Consider the following 20931-nt stretch of genomic DNA (forward strand, 5'->3'; position numbering starts at 1 on the left):
CAGTTTGCCGTAGTCGCTCACCAGTTTACGGTTCGCGCCACGGCAACGTCGGCGACCGCCACAGCTGCCACGGTCTTCGCTCCCTTTACACTTCTGTAAGAGCGGGCCATGCTGTGATCCTTTCCCCTGTACGGCGTCGGGCGTCTTTCGCTCTTTACACGGGGCCTTCGTAGAGCCGTCAGAAGTGGCCCCACGATAGTGTAGCCCGCGTCGTGTCGATGAAGTGCTGCTGTTAAGACCAGTGTTTTTACAGTGGTTCTCGCATGTTTGTATGTGTATCGGCAGTGGTCCGGCCGTGAGTGCCCCTGTGTCCGCAGGCGCCAGGCACTGTCGCGGAATTTTTCGGCGGCGCGGTCAGCTAGCCGCTGCCAGCTGTGCTTCTCCAAGCTGGTGCCTTTAGTAAAAGCGTGGCTGTCGAGTGTGAGAGTTTTTTTGGGTACTAATTAGAAAGAAAAACAAAAGGGATTAACTTGTACTGCTTGTTCAATTACTTCTATTATTGATATTGCCGCTAGTAAAGAGGCCTGGCGTCGAATTTTCCGTTGGACACGCACACGTGTCTCGGCATTGCATGACCGTTTCGAGTGTGGCCCCGTTCACTATGGATTGGTTCGTGTATGTAAATACCGCGTGATTTTGTTTGTCTTGGCCGTATTTTTCTCATCTCTGTACAATAGCTGCTGTTATTATTAACGTTGAAGTGCAGGTGGATAAAAGTCATGGGTGCTGAATACCAATCTCCGGATTTAGTGCTGCTTCACGGTGCCTTACTGGTGACGAAGCGATTACCATTATGTACTTTTGCCGCTGTCGGACTCGTCGCGTTGACGTTCCTGGCCGACTTGAGCCAGGCTCACGTAGCGCTCACTTTTCCACAAGCCCGTCACTACAACCTCGACTTTCTTGACAACGGTCGTACGAAAGCACCATGCGGAATGCCTAAAGGTGAGTACGAAATCTAACTGACGAAAATAGAAAGCGCATTGTGCATTAATCAGAACTATAACAGGAAAAAACTACTCGAATTAAATCATTCAAATGGAACGAAATAATCTATATAAAGGGTTTGCATGCGTACGAAAAGGGCTCCGTCTGCGTGTCCTCAAAGAAGATCGACCTGATGACCGTTATGACAGGTCTGAGTGTTGCACACTTTGACCTCTATTTCTGGGATGTCAATCTAAAGCGAAGAGGAATCTAAATGATCTAATTTCTCTTTAATAATTATTATTAGAACTCAGGTGGAGCGACATAATGAGAAGTACGGAAAATACACTATCGATAGGAAGTCGTCGTCGTCGTCATCATCATCATTAGGCCAGTACCTTTCCCTCTGACATCAATCTCTCTGGCCCATCCAGTCGGGGCAACAACATTGCAGGCACATATTGATAATCGTTTAGTAATTTTCCGACAGGTGTCACATGTATCTGTGCTTATTATAATCGATGCAGTGTTTACCACACTACGTACTCGTAGTGATGCTCGTAGGGTTGTTTATTCATTCAGCCTCTTAGCCCTTCACGATATAATCCCTCACACAACTGCAGTCTTACTGCAACATGTTAATCTACCGTTACGTTCCTTGAATAGAAGCCAATATATAGTTCGAACGACGCGAACTGCTTTCTTACTCTAGCTGTTGTTGATGCTGCTGTAACCGCCGAGACCACGAGGCTGACACAAAAAGAAGCTGAATCTCGGCACACTACATGCGTGAGGGTTCCTGCCACGGCAGATATCAGTACGGCCAGAAAGGCAACGACGGCATAAGCCACCAGGAGTATCATCCGTAGAATGGCAACGGCCGTTCAGTACTGCGAAAAAAAACCTCATGCATGGGCCACGCTCTCACGCTACATAAGGACGTTTGCCTTCTGGTGCCTTTTACAGAAGAATAGGTTTACACCATGAGCTTCTGTGTGTCTTTGTTTGTTTGCGATAGTAATCGCTGCCGTCCGTTCAACATTTGCGGCACGCAACTCTCCACACCACCGCTTGCATGCACGGCCGCCGCGTTACAGGCCGATAGCACCAGCGCCGAGCATAAGAGCGTTTGCAGCTGCCGTAGAACTCTCGATGGTCTTAGTTGTTAGTAAGAGACCTTGTTTTTCTCCATTTATCGCCAACGCGATAAAAGTACCGCAAATACGAGCCAACCCCGGCAACGTCTATCAGGTTCATGTTGGCTGCTATCGCGCATAAAATAAACTCCCGCCGAAGCAGAAACGCCGTTGGCTTTGTGACGTTGTTGATGGCGGCTCGGAGGACGCTTAGCTATTGCCCGCCGCTGCCGTTGATCTGACCACCGAGTCAACAGTGGCTGGTCTAATGGTCAAACCGTTGCGCGATTTATCTGTGTCACATGCGACTGGATGTTTATTCTGCGCTGCTTCTATCGCTGCACTACAGCAGCCTACTAGGAGGTACCTGACCAATGCCGGTCCAGGCGGTAGACCAGAAGAAGACGGATTGTGCTGATCCTTCTGTTACCGACTCTCAATAGCGAAATTGGGGCATGTTATCGCCGCAAAGTCGAACAGACTGTACGACTTTGCGGCGATTGCTCGACGATAGGCGGCAACAACAATAGCTGTTACAAACAAGAAAGAAGCTGAGTAGGAAAGTATTTCAACAACTTCTACTGCTGATCGCTGATGACCGTTTGTTGGTAACGTTATGCTCCAAAAGCGCTCATTGATACCCTGTCCAAGGAAGGCAGAGTTGTTGCCATTTATCGCTGAGAAGGAGAGATATTGCAGTATTAGAGATGCGAGCAGAAATACACTTATACTCACCCTCATATGATTAAAAGGGGAGCAGACGACGAGAAAGTTGAAGGCAGATAGTGTAGACGAAAAGAGGCCTGCAACTAAGTAAAAGAAAACCCTGTTAGACATTGCATGGGGATATATTTGAGAAGAAATATTGATCTGTTATCATAGCAACTATTTGGTTTAGTGATAAAATTATCGCTTATTATTAAAGTGATAAAATTATTATTCTTATTAAAATCATAGCTATATACGGCAATGTAACTACGGGAAAATAAGAAGTTTATGCGCTTGATTGACAACAAGTGAAACCGTTAATGGCCAAATCAATCAGGAGAAGCGACTGCCAGCTGGCTTGCGCAAATGATAACATTGTGTTGACGCCGCCACAACGTTCGAACTAATGTTGGCAGCCAAAGGTTCACAAGCGATTCATTGAGTCCGTATGGTCTTTTATGCATAAGGATTTGTTTGGGCGGAAAATGGTAATTATAATGCACAATCATCTTTCATATATTTTATCAGACAATAGGTTGCCTATCGACTCTTGAGTTGGTAATCGAAAACTGGGAGAACAGAACACAGGTATCAATATTTAGTTATTTTAACTCTAAAGTGGGTCTAACTTTAAAGTGGGTTAACTAACTGTACACCTACTTTTTAACAATTGACCTTTAGCTTCGTTTCTCTTTTTCGTAGCACTGAAAGGTCTATTGCCGAAAACATATACACGATATTAACATATATCCCATGTTCCGAATATATATAACACGAATATTAACATATAACATGTGCCAATAATAAGTATGTTGTTCCATTATTTACCATTGCCCAGAAGTTCAGACTCATATACATTTATCGCTTATAATCACTGTTTCTAGTGGCGTGAAATCTGAACTCCAACGTCGGTACTTACTTCTCGGATACATACGTTCTACCACAGACGAATTGGACACACCCTACTTTTCGTCCATTAAGGTCGGCAAAATGTTCTACACGAGTACATTTTACTAACGGGACAATACTGTTGTATCTCACCGATTGGTCAACGCTGCTAAGTTTAAGAGGGGACAATTTCTTAATAGAATATAAAGTGAGGAGCTCGTGTATCCGACGATCAATTCGACGTTTGGCATGCTTGTTTGAGTGCAGATATCGCCATCCATTATCATCAAGTATTTAATAATATTATTTGCCGTTTGTTTTTTGGCGTCAGTAATTCTATATTAACAAATCTGGAAAAAAGAAACCTTTTGGTATTCAGCGTTCTGTTTAGTTGCAATAGCTGCGCCCCGAACCCAGAAAGGACGCAGCAAATAGATGACAGTCTTCGCCAAATTTCCACGAAGACTTTAATACAGAAGAACTACTGCAATCTTCATAAATGATCTCGTTCGTGAGTAAATTTCTCGAACGATTACAGATGCCATTTGCTCATTCAGTTCAACATTGAAGTAGGCACAAGTGGCTTCAATGTCACGACTTTTACCACCAATACTCTAAAATCATACCCACCGTGACCACTAGGATAGACTACTGGCCAATTGCATATCATTTGTCATTTATGTGTTAATCATAGATTTAAAACTCCCGCCAAGGTACCAGACGAAGTAAGGGCTAGCTTCAAATAATATCTGAACTAAATGGCACTCGATCATTATTATTTATATCCAGTCGGAATTAAAATAGGTAAGCTCTAAAAAAGGAGATAAAAAGCCAGCAAGCTTCCTTTAAGCTTATTTGGCTTCCTCATTCTTGGCCTTTGCTCTGCCATTATCGTTGGTGATATTACCTCTGAATAGATTTTTGTTTTTCAGCAACGTAACCACGTGATGATGGCCTGCCATCAGTGTGAGGTTTTAATCACTACAGTTATTACATCGTCATCATATAACAAGTACTGTAATTTTCCTATTTTTATTTCAACTGACATGGCTACCACAAAAAAAAACGATTTTTTTTTATCCAAATTCAAAAAGCGTCCCGCGGAATGCTCGCTCCTCTCGTACCTTGTTGCGTACGCTTATTTCCAGTTGCAGTGTCCCCTGCTGATAGACTAGCTCAAGGGTTGTGGACCAGTAGTTAATATTCTGACGAAATGTCCACCTGCAAAATGATGACGGGCAATGAAACAGGACATTGTTACGTACTACCAACTACTTGTTCGATCATTGATGGATTAACGCATTGGCTCAAGAATACCTTTTACTAATAGACGCAGATGCTGATTACGGAACAGACAAGAAGTTAGCTAGCTCATCATTACCATAATTCGTGACTCTCCTGCTCGGTGGATTGCGCAATTATGCATTATAGGGTGTCACTTTATTTGAGACGTACACACGAGATGGCGAATGATCTTATGAAAGAACTATATTTGGCCATGTCGTACGCGCTCCCAAGGTAGGATACCTCCAGCAAATGTTTGATCACTTACTTGACGACTGACTCAAGATATGAACGAGTTAACTGAAATCAAATACACCTGGTTATAACAAGCACAGCGTCTGCCCTCGAAGCGATGCCATTAAACGTTGAGGTTCGGGCCTAGTTACGAGTTGCACGTGCACGTGAAGCACTACGCATGATACAAATCAGCCATCTGGTTTTAGCCTGTGTCCATCTTCTATTTAAAGTGTACTAATCCCCCACCTGCGCATTTGAGCAGGTACACCGTAATACGCACAAAAGAGAGATATTTGTAAACCTCTAAATTGTGATATTATTGATGAAAGAGCTGATGTTATGTATTCAGTTATGTCATGAATTAATTACAAGATCTAATTCGCCCTGCTGGCTTCGATCATAGGCCTTTTTTCGATCGGGTTTATCGTGAGCAATGGCGGCGGTGATGTATTTGATTCGCTCTTTTATCCAATCGAGGATAAATCGATCCAATCCAGACGAACTATTCTATTCGTCTTATTGCTGTGATGATTTGTTCGGTAATGCCGTCTGTGGAATAACCACAATGCCAGGATAAGCACAGCTTTTGAGTGTGCTACGGATATGCCTCTCTACAGAGCATTGTGCGATCTATTGGCAGCATTAAGGCATTCAGTGACGCGATTGGAGGTAGCGTGTCTACGACGTCCAGTGGCAATACTTTTGTTTAGAAAAACTTTGTCCCGCTGGCCGAACCAGACAATAGCAAAAACAACGACAGCGAAATTATCGCGACAACAACTCGATACACATTTCTGGATTTGCCTTGCCGTCGATGTCTCTCGGGCTCTTCGTGACACACAGGATTGCAACCGGTGCAGTGTACGTCTCTGTCGGTCGGGCACCCTTTACCTAAAACTTTAACAGACGCAGTATCCATACCGATGTCGCTACGCCAGTTAATGTGAAGCACAGAGAAACGAAGCGGCGTACGCTGCCAGCGACGCAACTGAAGTGGGCGCCACCTACGTGCCGATGAACGGAATAATAACAAAACGAGCAGCGCCACCGACTCCAATGATTGAAGCCAACGGAAGCTATTCGTCAGTTACTGCGATTTTCGCCCCATTGTGTTGATTCACTAGTACTGGCATACACGAACGCTAGAGATTCAAATTGGTAGCTATAGTTGGAGGACAGGCAGGAAACCGGATTGAAAATGGTAGCAAACTGATGGCAAAGTCGAAACGGAGGGTTTGGGTTCGACTGTCTGGAGCTGTCGGGTGAACGGCACAAAAATATTTGCGTTTTACATTATGGAGAGGACATGACATACGCAATTTTTACTGTTACTACTATAATAATTATTATTGTTAGTGTACTCGTGAAAATAAACCGTGAGTCATACAACGATAATAACTTTTATCTACAGCCCATCGGTTTTGATTTAATATCGGTATATGACGCAGACATTGTACTAAATTAACCCATGTCTATATACGCAGGGAACACGTTATGATTCAGGCTCGCTTTGAGTTTCTTGGCGTGTATATTGTTTATTGACGGCCTGTGTACGATTTTTATAGTGGGTAGTACCATATTGAACATGCCGTCATCTGAATAATTTATAGATAAAAATTCTGAAAATAGAAAGAATATTCTGTAGGCTTACTGTTCTCGCAATCTGATCAGCTGGCTGTGGGGTAATCTTTCTGCTTGTTGGCTGATTTCGTATAAGCTCCTGACACAAGTGGTCAGGCCTGTGCAACAATGATGGCAAATGGTCAGAATGTGCGCGTATGTCTATATCTGTACATATATATACATAGATATCTCTCGAATACATGGGCATTTTGAACGACACGAAGCTTTGGGGCATGATGTATTTTGTACTTGGGGCAAGAAAGGAAATACCAGAATATAGTGAAGGCCAACGTCTCAGGTCCGGCTATACTTTCACTAATCGATACTTTTTGTACTGGGCATAACGTTGGTCGAGATGGGCATGCAATTATGGGCATGAATCCGAGCGTATGTGTTTCAGCGGTTTGCGGTAGTAGTCTCCTTCGTTTCAAGATCCAGATTTTCCTAAACGAATGCAAGCGTTATAATCGTATAGCAAAAATGACGCTTATAAAGGATAGCGCTTCCTAGATAGTTAATAAGCGCAGTAGATGTCCACGCTGCTATTAACGAATTTCGAGCCGGCGTTCGAAGACAAAGAAGGAGGACTTTCGTACACGTTTTCACAACATTATGTTTAGTTTCCTAGTTTAAATTAACTATTAACAAATGCACTGAAATTCGAGATGCATTGAAAAAGGCTCTAATCTAACATACACGGAAGTAACAAACAAACAGACGTATCTCATTTATTGTCAGCATCATCATTACTGTTATTACCATTCCCGTATATAATCATTTTGTGGCTAAAAAACCCAGTTATACATTACACGACGACTTGAGCCCGAAAATCTACTCCGCCAAACGGTGCTTCGAAGTACTTCGCCTTAACAAAGAGTTACCCGCGTTTAGAAAAAACATGCCGGATTACAGCCTGTAATCATTCATTTGTGTGCCTCAGACGTCTTCGCCGTAACACAGCGGCCCTGTCTGATGCTCGTGTTGAAGGAATGAGCAACGCAATTGCGCCTGCTGCATTACTTTTCTATAAATACTTGATCGCACTCATCGCTGAATATCGGCTACCGTATGCTCACTGTGTCGGCTCTTCTCCGAGCGCGCTGATTTCCTATCCTGTTGCCAAGCTAATTCCTATCCATTGCACGTATACGCGATTTAATTCTACTGTCAGCTCGCACGAACTCTCATTTTCTGCTCGCGACGCAGTTGGTGCCCCTGTTGCGGTCTTCTATTGTCACCGCAGATAGCTTGGCGAATAAACGATATTTTCTGAGCAACGAATTCTGACGGGTGGAGAGGGGCCGAGTGATCTTTTTTTCACAGGTCTTTTTATAGCCTTTTCTGTTGCATTTTTAACGGACCCCAAAGAAGTGCGTGCAAGGTGGCAGGACTGGCCTGTCGCCTTGCACGCACTTCCCTGATATGCGATGACAAGCAGGCCACATCTGACTTCCTATCTATTATGCATAGGATAGAGGAAAGCAGGCGGCAGGTAACTGCTGTTGACTCGTCCTGACAATGCGGTACCCGCCGCTTACTTGGTAGAGCGTTCAGTACCAATCGTGGGGTATTGGTGTAGCACATTTTTTAGAGACGTTTGGATGAAGCTGTTCCCTAAGACCCTTTCCATTTTATCGGACGACTTAAGTAATAAAAGCAACCGTTCGAGAAACTCTACAGTAATAAATGAGAGGAACGCGCGTAGTAACAAAGTTGCTGCTAAGCTTTCAGGCAACTCGGAAACAAGTCTATCATTTTTTTCCTGTGCCTGCCCACTCTGCAGCAGTAACAATTATGGGCAGGTCGTCGAGCCCAAATAAGCTTAACAGCTAAGCTCAGCGCTATTGCAACTAGAATGTGTGATACACGTTACAATTGGAATCTAGCTTAGGATAAGATCTTTTTGAGATATTTGTGCTTAGGTAGTAGCAGACGCAAACAAAACACAGATGTATATTCTTGCTGTGACAGACATTGCGAAACGTATTCCGACCTTCTGCCCCTGTATGCTATCATCATATTATAATATATCCACTGGAGTACCTATATGTGTTTCGCTATTATCCTTGAAAAAACGTTTAGGCGAGTGAAGCTTTTTGATTAGCTTCTACCAAAAAAGTCTAGTGCCCAATGCTTAAACGGCACAAGAAAATGCCGGTAACACTACAACGATAATATTCCATCACCCACCAGTTGACTCGGCCGATAATCAGATGACCAAAGACCCAAATTTTGAATAGTGGTGTGGCATCAATTGAGATCCGATGCTGCAAATGCCAGTTGTTATTCACTCGGCCCTTTTTCCACTGTCTACGCGGCCGTTCATCTGTGTAGGGCATTTTCCTTCGGCTTTTGGAGCTGTCATAAAAAGTTCATAATAATTCAAAAACGTCTGTTCACACGGCGCCTTGTTGCTGCCGCCACCTCTGTAATCGCCAGTGAATGAGCCAAATCTTTGCTGTTTTTGCTTAATTTAGCCTTCCTCGACTGTGCTTCTAAGAGTGATAGTGCCTGGGAGAAAGCTGAAGAAGTTAATCCATGTCGGAGGTAAAAAGATACAAAAACTGCCCTATGTGTTGTGCTTTATCGAATATATGTAAAGGCACTTTTGGCTGGGTCACAGCAAGTTTGTCACTATGCCGTCCAAACTTGGCCTCTTGTTCTAATGTTCTGTCCAAAATGTCTATAATCAGCCCGTTGGTAACGTTTTTTTTCTCATCAAATAGCTATGACATCCTTGCCAGTTTTATCTCCATTTCACGTATTTGCAGTCGACCAGTAAATGGTTAACTTATTTTTAGTTTTGTTATTTCTATAGCTTAGAGTCACTGCCAGCTGGATGATATAGCAGCACCCGCGTTCGAAACGCTTGCCGCCAGAGTTTCCAAAGCTACCAGGCTCTTGCATCACAGCTCATTAGCGCCCTATCTCCTCCACTTTTTTCCACTTGCAGTGCGGACAAGCGACGACGAAAAATTATCGACACATACATATATATGACATTACGTATAAATACGATAATTTCGACGCCGTCGGTCAGCCACTACCCTCAGCAAGCGTAGCCGTTAGGGGGAGTTCAATAGGGGACAGACGTCGTGCTATGACTGAAAATCGTCATTGCTCTCGAATTAAGATAGGGAAAGGATATGGCGCTAGGGGGAGGCCAAGTCTAGGCTCTAAGAAAAGGGAGGCGCGAAGAAATTAAGCGTTGCGTCGAAAATCTCAACTTCGCTTCATCGATCCCGATTTGCTCGTTAGCAACGACCCGATTATGGCTGGTCACCACCACATTAGCTACCGATGCCACTCAACCGTTGAGCGATGCAGCAGAGAGTGCTGTGGTACTTTTACTTTGTCCCGCCAAATTTCAATTACAAATAGTTACTACATGCCACTAAATACATAGAGAAAACGGTGGTAAGCTATAGCCGTAGATTAATGACGATACAGGCGATAGCTATCACGGGACCAATCGTTGCAGTCAACGATGATCAACGAGATGAAGGGAACGAGGAGTGGCAGGGAGAGGCATCAAGCGAGTAGTGGTTTGTTGATTCGAATAGCAGTCGATTTACACCTGGACAACCCCGTCTTAGACTCTCGGGGCCAGCTGCCACTATATACATTATCTATTTAGGCAAGATTGTCAAATTCTTTTATAAGTAACCGGCATCTGTGATCAGTTTTTCATATTGAGTCTTGGCTAATCTATATGTTTGGGTTTCTGTCTCCAACTGTATCGATCCGCCAGCTTGTGTCATTTTACCTTTCACTTCGTTGAGTCGGCATTAATGCTCACTAATCAATCAATGTCAATCATGTGCGAGCAAAGGTTACCTATTTTCCTCTTCAGAACTTAAGTGAGCAGGAGTCACTATAATAACTAAGCGAACATGCCGCCAATGTGTCTTTCTCATTCGCTGGCGACGTTTGGCAATAATATTCCTGTTAGCAATATAAACGATCTTCATGAGCATATTATTTATTCAATGGAGGAGTGACCCAATCACTATTTCATTATGCCAACCTAGCCTATTTACCGTTCTGCAGGGCCCGCGGCTCGAGCAGCAGGAACCAGTCAGAATATGGGCTGAGAGGAGAAGAGTTCGCCTATTCTCACACTGCGGTTAGGGATTTAGTGACATAACAGTGAAAGAGGAGCTGGCCATGACTATTACCGTGGTTGTTGTTTACCGGGCCCGACTCGGCACGTAATTTTCGATACAAGCTGCCCGTAAAATGCAGTTAATCATTCGTCATTTGACTTTGATGTGAGCAAAACGACATTTCATCATAGTTAATGACAGGTAATTGTTTACATGATGACACCGTAAACATTGGTTCCAATCCTCATCTAAATAGACATGTATACGTATGTTCAGCCAGTGTTTCCCAGGCATATCCTAAATCGAAATAATAATATTAATAGTGAGAAAGTTGTTGTTATTATTTTTATTATTATTAGAAATAATCAGTTTTTTCTAATGCTAGATTTTTAGTGGCTGTATTTCTGTGAGAAAAGAGAATCATAAAATCGTGGTAACCTTTCGGCAAGTTGAAAGCATGCTACAGTCAGATCGTAATCAATATTTTTCTGTAATTCACTGGATTATTTACTGGAGATCGAGTTCCCAAAACTTCAATGTCTGCGGAAAAAAATCAAAACTTCCAACTTGATCGCGTCATATAGAATCATTTTGCAAACTCATGCTACTACTGTAGTCAACTGGGTCGATCGTTCGTGCACGCTTTTAAGAACTCTAATGGGTCGTTATCTCGCCCGACGATTGCTTAGCAGAAGTAATCTCCATATGATGACGAACCCATTTCAGCAGCGGTACGGACCCAGAGGTAATCGCCACGTTGCTAGACCGCACTATTTGCTTTTTCCCACAGGCTGGACCCACCAAAGATATAGAAAAGGCCAAACAGGCCGGAAAAGCTAACAAGCTGCCCTACGAAATTAATATTGGTGTCGGCCTGTGATTCCTTGGCAATTACCACAAATGGACTGTAAAATCTCTAAAAGTTAAAGCAACAGCACAGACATTGGCTTCTCATTTTATTTTATTTTTTTATTTTTTCATTTAATGCTCCAATTCAAGACTAGCACGATAAAATAGATTACAATATAACAACAAAATAATCGAGTGGTTATATGTGAGGGGGAGGGCCGGATGGGTTAAGATCCTAAACGAGATCGGCTCCCTTCTATCGTTTCACCCGATCTGATTTGTTCAATGGGTACAAGACTTTTCTTGAGCAGAAAGTTGCAGATGTTTTGTCTCTCTGGATGTTTTTGACAATTTGCGATCGGAAGAAGCGCAGTGTATCCCACTCGTCCAAATAGACAGATAGAGATGGGCACGAACTACGTAGTAGATAGGCGCAAATGGGTACTCAGGAGTCAAAGAAAATTATCGGTGAATTCCTACGCAAATACTCTATAAGTTGTATGCTCACTTAACCCCCTTTACAAAGCCAAACGAAATATAACGTTTTGAAGTTGGTGGTCGGTAGTTACAATCGCCTTAGTGCCTGCGTAACTTGACGGTATCACATGCAATTTGATTCATATATCTACATAACGCGGTTTCGATGCTATCACCATTCTACAATCGATAGCCTGATCGACAAGTCATGCGGTCGGTAAGTTGAAAGTCCTTGCGGGTGAGTGAGGGTCCTTGCCGTCGGACAGACTAACGTATGGTAAAAAAACAAGGGTCTACCAACATCGGTTGTACCTCTACCGGTATTGTTCAGTCGAACAAAAGGCTGGGCTATAATAAAGTTTGGTAACAACTGAAAGTTATGCCGGAATTAAATCATCTAGGATTATTACGAAATGAAGTGAATACTCGATGCTAAATAAATGCAATAGACAAAACAAGATATTAGAAAACAACGATTTCTGCTTAAAATTGAATTCGAGCCTTACTCGTCTGCTAGCAGGTCTGGTATATGTCATAGTATCTAATGGCAACGTTGTGATTTGAAGTGCCCTGCCAGACTAATACAAATATGGATTTTCAATATGTAAATCTACAATGGATAATGTAATACCTATTACAGTACCATGATACCCAAGGCGTACTAAGAGCCAGTCTGCTCTGCTTTAAAAGTCATAAGTAAGGTTTGATCGGAAATTCAAATTAATCCATATTGGTACGTCATTTAGTCCCAACGTGTAAGGATTGACAAAATTAGGCGTTTGACAATCACTGGCAACCATCTGTAAGTCGCTTGCATATGAGAGTCGTCCGTCGATTTCGACTGTTGACGCTCTTCAGCCATCTGTTACAAGTACACAAGCTTCGTACTTACTCTGAGCTATGTAATAACTAATCAGTAGCCATGTTGCAAACGAAACTATGCATAGGATATACATACATATCTATGTACCTTCGACAAAGGAAATCATGCTTTTCAATATCTCTATGTACGATGCTTAAGTATGAAATATCGTATGCTTCTAACCGTGCATCGCTAGACGTTGAACAGGTTGAATCTTTAAGATCTTCACCGTGACTGGCCATAGTGGATATGAGTTGTAGACGACAAACGGAAAGCATCTAAAGCTTACTTGCTATTTAGGTTCTCTGCTTGTTATTATTATTTTATTAAGTATTATATCACAAAGTGCAAATTTCCGGTCCTGCCGATATATGATGAGTCTTGTGCACTTGAAAATAGTCAAATAGCAATGGTCGGTTACGTATGCTTTAGATAGATCTTTCGATTTGGCTAAAATGTCTAACAAGCCAATGTCCTTCCATATCATGACAAGACATACTTTCTACTTTCAACTAGCTGGTTTAAAAGGACCGAAAACATTCCTACGTAAACGCCTATCTATCGCAAGTAAGTGTCACGCGGCGCAACCCCGGTATGATCCGAGCAGGATTCGATTATTAACGGCTCAGATGGTGGTACTCGTCCATTATCATTATCCAATGCGGTGGAAACGCGTCGGATGCAAAGTAGCTCGTGGTTTCCCCTTTGCCTTAATACAGTGCAGGTCAGTTCAACGGATGCATGGGGCCACTCCAGCCATGATCGCCACCGACACGGACGCCGATGGATTCACTTGACAGCGAAGCCATACTCGTTTGCCTTCAGCCTAGGCTCAATTGTATATTCCTGCTTGCCTGCCAATGCTTGACTCTTGAAAGGCCGACCATATGCCGAGATCAGATCAGCTAATGCTGATGCATAAAGGAACACGTATCTAGAGAAAGTTGTGCAATCGTCAAAAAAGCTTGGCTGGTTCAAGCTCCTAATCACACAAGTGGAAAGAATAATTACCCACTCATATCGCAGTTACAAGAACAAAAAGGAAGATAACAGGGGAGCGCTTAACTTAAACGGTCGGTTGTTGTTTCACTGGATATCGGCAAAATGTCTAAACGGAGTCTCTTCGTTAACAAAAGAGACTCCGTTTTCCTAAGGCCACTTGGAGAACGCCTATCAAATGCTTGCCCACGAGTACCTAGTGCGGATAACCAAAACAGTCGGGATACAGATCGTACCACTGTAGGAATCGTACATGTAATGGCCTAGTCAGTGTCATAGTAGTAGTTTGAAGGGAAACAACCTTCATTAAGCTTGTACTTCCGCAGTCAAACAGTATTCACAGTAAGTTTTCATCCGATCTTAGGTCCTAATCGAAAGGTCCAACCACGTACCCTATCTGGCGAGTGCTATTAAGCTTCGTTTATTCATAGAATGACGTCAAATTTCGATCGGAATTACATGTTACAACCGTGTACCCATTGATATTTGAGGCACGCGCGATCTAATACGTAATGCTTTTACTATGCCGGAGGCATGGCAACGGTATAAATTCAACTGCGGTGTTCTGTGCCGTAACTCGGCTTTTCGGTAACGATTATCACTACAAAAGAAAAAAGACCACTATAAGCCTCGAAGCGGTACAATTCGATATAGCGAGATAGACGTATTCGTACATAAAGATGGAGTTAATATGTCTATGATATGCCACTTCTGTAATGGGATACGATAAGCGAACAGTTACTACTGATCGCCGACGGTTTTTTCTTCGATTTATCAACAGTAAAATGTCTTTACTTCGAATTGTTTCGAACGGAAGCGGCAAACGAAAACTGAGAACAAAGCTTAATTGCGATACTGGCAGTTAAATACGCAACTGCTGCATAATCGGATGGGCTCGTGTAGGTACTCGGCCGAAGTCACCAACTGAACGGATCAAAGGTCCAAATTTTCGTTGATCTGAATCCGCCAACGCGCATATACAGGTGTGCGGCACAAAACAGAGTAGTTATTATTAGATCATAATGGATGTTCTATGCCGCCAATAGAGCGAAATCAAGACTAGTATAATTTAGTTCGACCGTTTTGATATAAGAAAAAAAAAAACACTGAAATGAAACATATCCAGATATTGCTCAAAAATGTGTGCATTTGCGCTATTTTCTCTACATCCACTATATTTATTGACGTATATATTTAGGGGTTCGGCAACGGCGAACGACATCTTATGACGACCGTTACCCTACTACCGAAACCGTTGACGATATTTCTGTCGGAGTCAACTTCTATTAATATATTAGGCGTTAAATCGTTCACAGCTCTGTCGTATCAGACTGCACTAAATATTCATTCACAAACGATTTCACGCACGAACGTTAATATCGTATGGCACGGTACGGCTCAAACGGCGACGGCCACATGGCACTAACAATTTTGCTCGCTATCTATTCTCTGAAACAATGATTTCCATTGTGAAGAATAGACTTTTCAATTTATCGTTCACAACATCAGCAAATAGCATTAATGGATCGTGTGCGCCAGCGTTTGTTGTCAATGATAGTCGGCGACTTGTGGCCTGCCGGGCGTGAATGGCGCTATCTGCACTTTCTGGGAGCTCCTTGATGGGCAGACCATTACCAACCCAGCTATAATAAGTGAACCTAACCGATTGGGCAATGGCGAAAGTCACGCCGACGCAGACGATCTATGCACATATCTACAAAGTGGTATGACATGAACAGCAAATAGTGGATAGGTATATCGGCAATTTTCATCAGATTAGGACGACGTGCCAACGGTGATCCGCTGCTGTCGTATACTTGTCGTTTACGAATCGTTTGGCCTCAGGCAGCTCTAGCGGGAACGGCACGGGATCCGATCGGAAGTGGGGGCGATGAAGACGCTGAATGAAGAACGCAAAATGTAAAAGTCAGAACTTCCGCGAGTGGTGTACCGTTAACAGTGTGAGGCTATTACGGTTGCAAGGAGTAAGCGGTAAAATCTGATTATTCTGTTGCGGTGTCTGCTATAATTGTCTGAATGTCTGATTTTGTGTGCGTAAGGATATCTCATAAATATGGCTACAACAAGCTGCGCTTAAGGAATAGAAAATTACGATCTGTAGCAATTCAATATAATTACGGTTTTAAAATGAATGCTAGAATCGTTGATTTTCCAAATAATCACTTACGTCCGTTTTGTTATTGATTTCGATGTGGAGGTAGCCAAGACTAACGAAAGTTTATCTAGTAGAGTTGGACATTTGCGGCGAAACTTCCTGCGATTCCGGGTTGAGTGGAAGGAGCGCATGCACAGTTCGAAACTGAAGTTCCTTTTCAAGTTGAATATATGCCAGAATTACTCGCTGGCGCTGAACAACTGATGACGACTTGTCAGTGTCATGCTGTGCTTCATTGTGGAATTAAAAAATTTATACCATTGATATTAAGGATCGAAACCTGTTGTCATGAAGATAAATGTCTATTTATTTAACTTAAAGTGCCGCTAACTTACTGAACGTATGCTGGAAAGTTTGATATTCTTGATGGACCGTACCGATAAGAGACGGAGAGGAAACTGGCCTTTATGACATAGACATACCTACCTTGAGAAGTGTTTGTATCTATCGAACTGTGTCTGTTTGCTTCGTGTGTACAGATTTAAACGCTGCAATAGGAGGAAATGATTCCCACTTAGTCGGTATGGTATCGTAACTTGCAACAAAGCTTTTAGTCACCAAAGATAGCTTGGTAGTTTAGGCATATGAAAAGCGCCACTATTTAAAATAGATTACTTGTTTATGATCATGCTAGCCACAACAGCAAGTACAACCGGTGACATCGCTATGAATTACCATCACCCATTGTCGACGTACGTATTTTCGGTATTTGTACATGCGTGCATGCGAACGAGCACGCAAAGCACTGCATCGCATCGTACCACCTTTGTCCTCGTTATTGTTATTGTTATTGTTATGATTATCGTAATTTCATCGCAGTACTATTATTTTTATTATGTAACTCTGTTTCTTCAACGTTGCGGCTTCTTCTTCTGCAATTGTCACCACCGCTAGCTGCCCCCATGGTTCGCGTTCGTTTTGTCTTCGTGCGTGAGAGGAGTCAATCTCGCGTCGGACACGCCATCAGTGCTAGCACCAGCTAGCGATATCAGTAGTTGTAATAGTCGAAGAAGAACGAACGAAAACACGTCAACGGCAATATAGTTTAAACGGATACATCGTTCGACGCTCAGTCATTGTGGAATTCTGTTGCTGTATCAGCTGGCTCAGCTATTTGGCTGGTTGTCCTCCTCCGAAAGGGTCAAAGTTTGCAGTATCGCAACGACGCCGGCTACAGCGGTCAACGCGATATCAGCGTGGACGTTGACGAGTTCCTCTGTGCGTTTGTCGCTCTTTATCTGCCCAAGCGTGTTCGTCCATCACCTCCACTTCTGGGACGACAGGGGTGTGGGGGGAGGAGAACTCACGATTCAGACGCTCGTTCAGCGTCTATTCGCTGAATTGAAATCGTTCAGAAATGAAGCGCTAACAGACGCGGGTTGCTTTTTCTCTTAACTTTCAACGTTGAAATTACCGTTGCAGCAACTGGGATAGCATCAATAACAAAAACAACTATAATAATAACAACAAGACGGAGAAGAACAGTAGATCTACGGAAAGTACCTGGTGTCGCTCGTCCGACGGTTGCCACTGAAAAGAGTAAGGAAAATTGGCACTAGAAGTAACTCTACTTGGGCTAGAATTATCGTGGACGTCTCGCCGTAGTTAGCTATCTAAGGATGAGCTGCCATGACAATTGAACGCATCATTTCAGCGATCCATAATATACCGTAATATTCCAAAGTAAATATTCACATGTGTAGACAGTATCTATATAACGAAAAATGGAATACTGGTCGTTTCTTTGATTGATCAGTAGCCATATAGACATCATTAAAACTCGTAAATCATTGCTTACTTTGTTTGTGTTTTTGTCTATTTCTGGCAGGAAATATAATTTGACCACGACCACGAACCACGAAATAATTATTTATATAATTGTTGATTTAATTTAATTAGTAATTAACTTAATATTATGATTAGATACTGTCTGGCCAGCCCCGCAAATGTACTGTTTCGTATGCTATGTTACAGCGACTATTTGACACTTCATAGAGCAGCACTATGTAGTCTGACCTAGATGTTCCGGACATCATCCCTACTCCTCTGCAGAACACGTCTGCCCCCCTGGCTAATAAGTTAGGTATACTAATTAAGCGTCGTTGAGCGGTATCTGTGAAGAAAAATCAAATTGTGAATAGGACCGCAAGGTCGTCATGTTGAGCATCGTGCTTCCCCGTCTCATGATCGTGCAGCGAATACATGATGCCCTTTTTGCTAACTATTTCTCTTGTTATGGCTGTTAGCATCTGTGGTACTTATTGGTACATCAACAGATGCCTACAGGAATTATAATATTATGTGGAGATTTTGTTGTCTCAATTTTCAGTCACCCCATCCTGGTGCCAAGTAGCTTGTTGAAGGCTAATAGAAGTGCAGGCACTCGAAATAAATAGACTAAGCAAACGGATTAATTGTTTCAGTTAACTTACTTCTGATCTCCACTATAACGTAGTTGCCATACTAAAAATATGTGGCTTTTCTGCACGACGCCATAAATAATGTAACCTTACATATTTTTCATTTGTTTCATTGCTTCGACATATTCCAAGCTATTCATGATCAAACGTTGAGTATTAACTGGTTCCCGTCTGCTGCATGTTGGTCTTGTCTACCCAGCCTCATTAAGAGCCATTATAAATTAAAAGTATATAGTTCGCGCGTTCGTCACGAAATGGCTAAGTAATTATAATTCTGTCAACGGATATCCCATATAGATAGAGGAGATTGCGAAGCACCGCCCATACTTTTCATCGACCTCCATGAGGCCACCCGGATTCAATAATGCTCATTAATCCTACAAGGCTAACAAAAGTGAGCGTTCCAACATTCACTTCGTTTTTACATTCTGTTGTACATACGATGCTGTTTCTCTGATTACTGTCCATTATGTATCTGGTCGTACCGACCGACTGATCTATTGAAATAGAGAGAGGTAGATAAAGTACACGTTGCCGCTTGTTTCCGTTAACAACTGACTGTCTACAATCAATCTAGCGTAGTTGACGTGTTCGAAGATGCTTGTTCTTATACTCGGCATTTACATGAGCAATGTTCTATTTACGACACAGACAGGAATGTCACAGCAGAAGACGCCATGATATTCTGCGTTACGACGATGACGTGCCGCGATGGTGTAGCAGTGTCACCATGTAAGCGTTAACGTCCGTTGCATATATGACACATCTTTCGTCTGATCGATCGTTACTCGAGCCAGAATCTCAGCAAGACGGCTAACTAATTAATTAACGTCGGCTTGCCGTAAAAATGAAAAAAAAAAACAACTTTTCAGTGTATTGAGGGTATTATACAATTAGTGTACGCCATATGCTTGACAGAAGGCGATCAGATCTGATCAGACCGAGCTGCAGCAGTGGTATTGCGTTTGTTATCCCAGTTGAGTCAATCATAGAAATATTACAGTAAGAGTAGACGAGTAAAGCGGCGTTGGGAACTATAACAGAGAACGATTTATTAAAATGGTCTGATAACGATATCGTTTCAGGTAAGAAGAGATGTTACGTTTAACAGGATCGTAGTATGCTTAACACGTAAAACGCTTTGTATAACTCATTCACGCAACACTACATCATCATAAGATGGTTTTCAGGTAATGTTTCATGCAAAAAAAATTTAGCCCATGAGCATTGTTGAGGTGACTAATGCTGATCGAGAGACGAAAACGATGTACAATCGATCGCTAATGAAGCTGAACTTCAATTGCTAGATATGATGCATGTACGTCCAGCATCGACACAGAAAAAGTTACTCTTCTGCACGAAAAAGACGCCGTATCACTGTCATAAGTGAAAAATGAGGTGCGGCTAAAAATATGTATGCAGAGATCATTACAACATGGAGGAGAACCCGACGTACACTGCAATAGCTTGCAATAACCTGCGCCAAGAACAGAAACGAGATCCAAGCACAATCAGCGATTAATAAATAGAAAACAACACATAAAAGAAAATTCTGTTAATGATGGGTCATATACTGTCAGAGACTACATATAATTTTTTGAGAAACTGTGATGGCCTTAAGTATATTACTATGTTGGTTTCTATTTGGGAAAGTTTTATATATTCAGTCAATGACTAAATATATGCATTCGTATTTCTGAAAGAATTCACGGAAGTCCTCCGATAAGGGCGCTCCGAACGGTTGTCTAAGACAGATCTATGTAGATGCAGTCAGAAGCCTAAGACCTTACACGTGAAATGGCAATATCTAACTTCCTTAATCTGAAGCCTAAAAGGACGGAAGCACGGATTACATTGATAAGGTTTAGCATAAAAAAAGAGTAAATTACTCATAACAAAAATGGTGGGGCAAGCAGCTGACACTGACGTCCGCAGGCACATCTTTGCCACGAGGCGCATGAATGAGGAATGACAACTGGCCTATTTTATCGTCCCGCGGTTACTTTACTTGTTCTTTCAGAATTTAAAAAAGAAAAACAAAGGCTTGAATACGTGATAACGACAACGGCGCTAAGACAGGGTAGCAAAATCAACAGTGAATTTAAATGACGGTAGCAATACAATCACAGATGGCAAATGCTCCGAGACGCTTTATCAGTACCCCGGTGCGCTACGAGAAATAACCCAGTTTATGTTCGACGTCACAAATATAGCTGCAGGGATACGACGACGGGTATCC

The 20931-nt window shown here is 42.5% G+C and overlaps 1 protein-coding gene and 1 long non-coding RNA gene across 9 annotated transcripts in view; one reads left to right on the forward strand and one right to left on the reverse strand.

Moving 5' to 3' along the window:
- Positions 1–164: 164 nt before the first annotated feature.
- LOC111244151 (uncharacterized) overlaps positions 165–20931 on the forward strand; it is a 109189-nt gene continuing 88422 nt past the window's right edge. For 2 of the 7 annotated variants that reach the window (XM_086980823.1, XM_086980827.1), the window contains exon 1: positions 165–945. In XM_086980823.1, coding sequence (XP_086836949.1) covers positions 720–945 — 226 coding nt within the window. In that variant the 5' untranslated portion in view covers positions 165–719. The remainder of the gene's footprint in view (positions 946–20931) is intronic. The other 5 variants (XM_086980825.1, XM_086980831.1, XM_086980824.1 and 2 more) reach the window with 4 other exon arrangements.
- Positions 2779–5614, reverse strand: LOC147757329 (uncharacterized). Of its 2 annotated transcripts, none has more exons than XR_015321750.1 (3): positions 5212–5614; positions 4784–4880; positions 2779–2872 (listed from the first exon to the last, which is right to left on the reverse strand). It is a non-coding gene; the product is annotated as an uncharacterized LOC147757329 (long non-coding RNA). The 2 variants fall into 2 exon arrangements; XR_015321749.1 differs by having other exon boundaries at positions 5041–5614.

Source organism: Varroa destructor, unplaced genomic scaffold (assembly GCF_002443255.2).
Source record: "Varroa destructor unplaced genomic scaffold, Vdes_3.0 BEIS01000002.1, whole genome shotgun sequence".
Lineage (NCBI taxonomy): Eukaryota > Metazoa > Arthropoda > Arachnida > Mesostigmata > Varroidae > Varroa > Varroa destructor.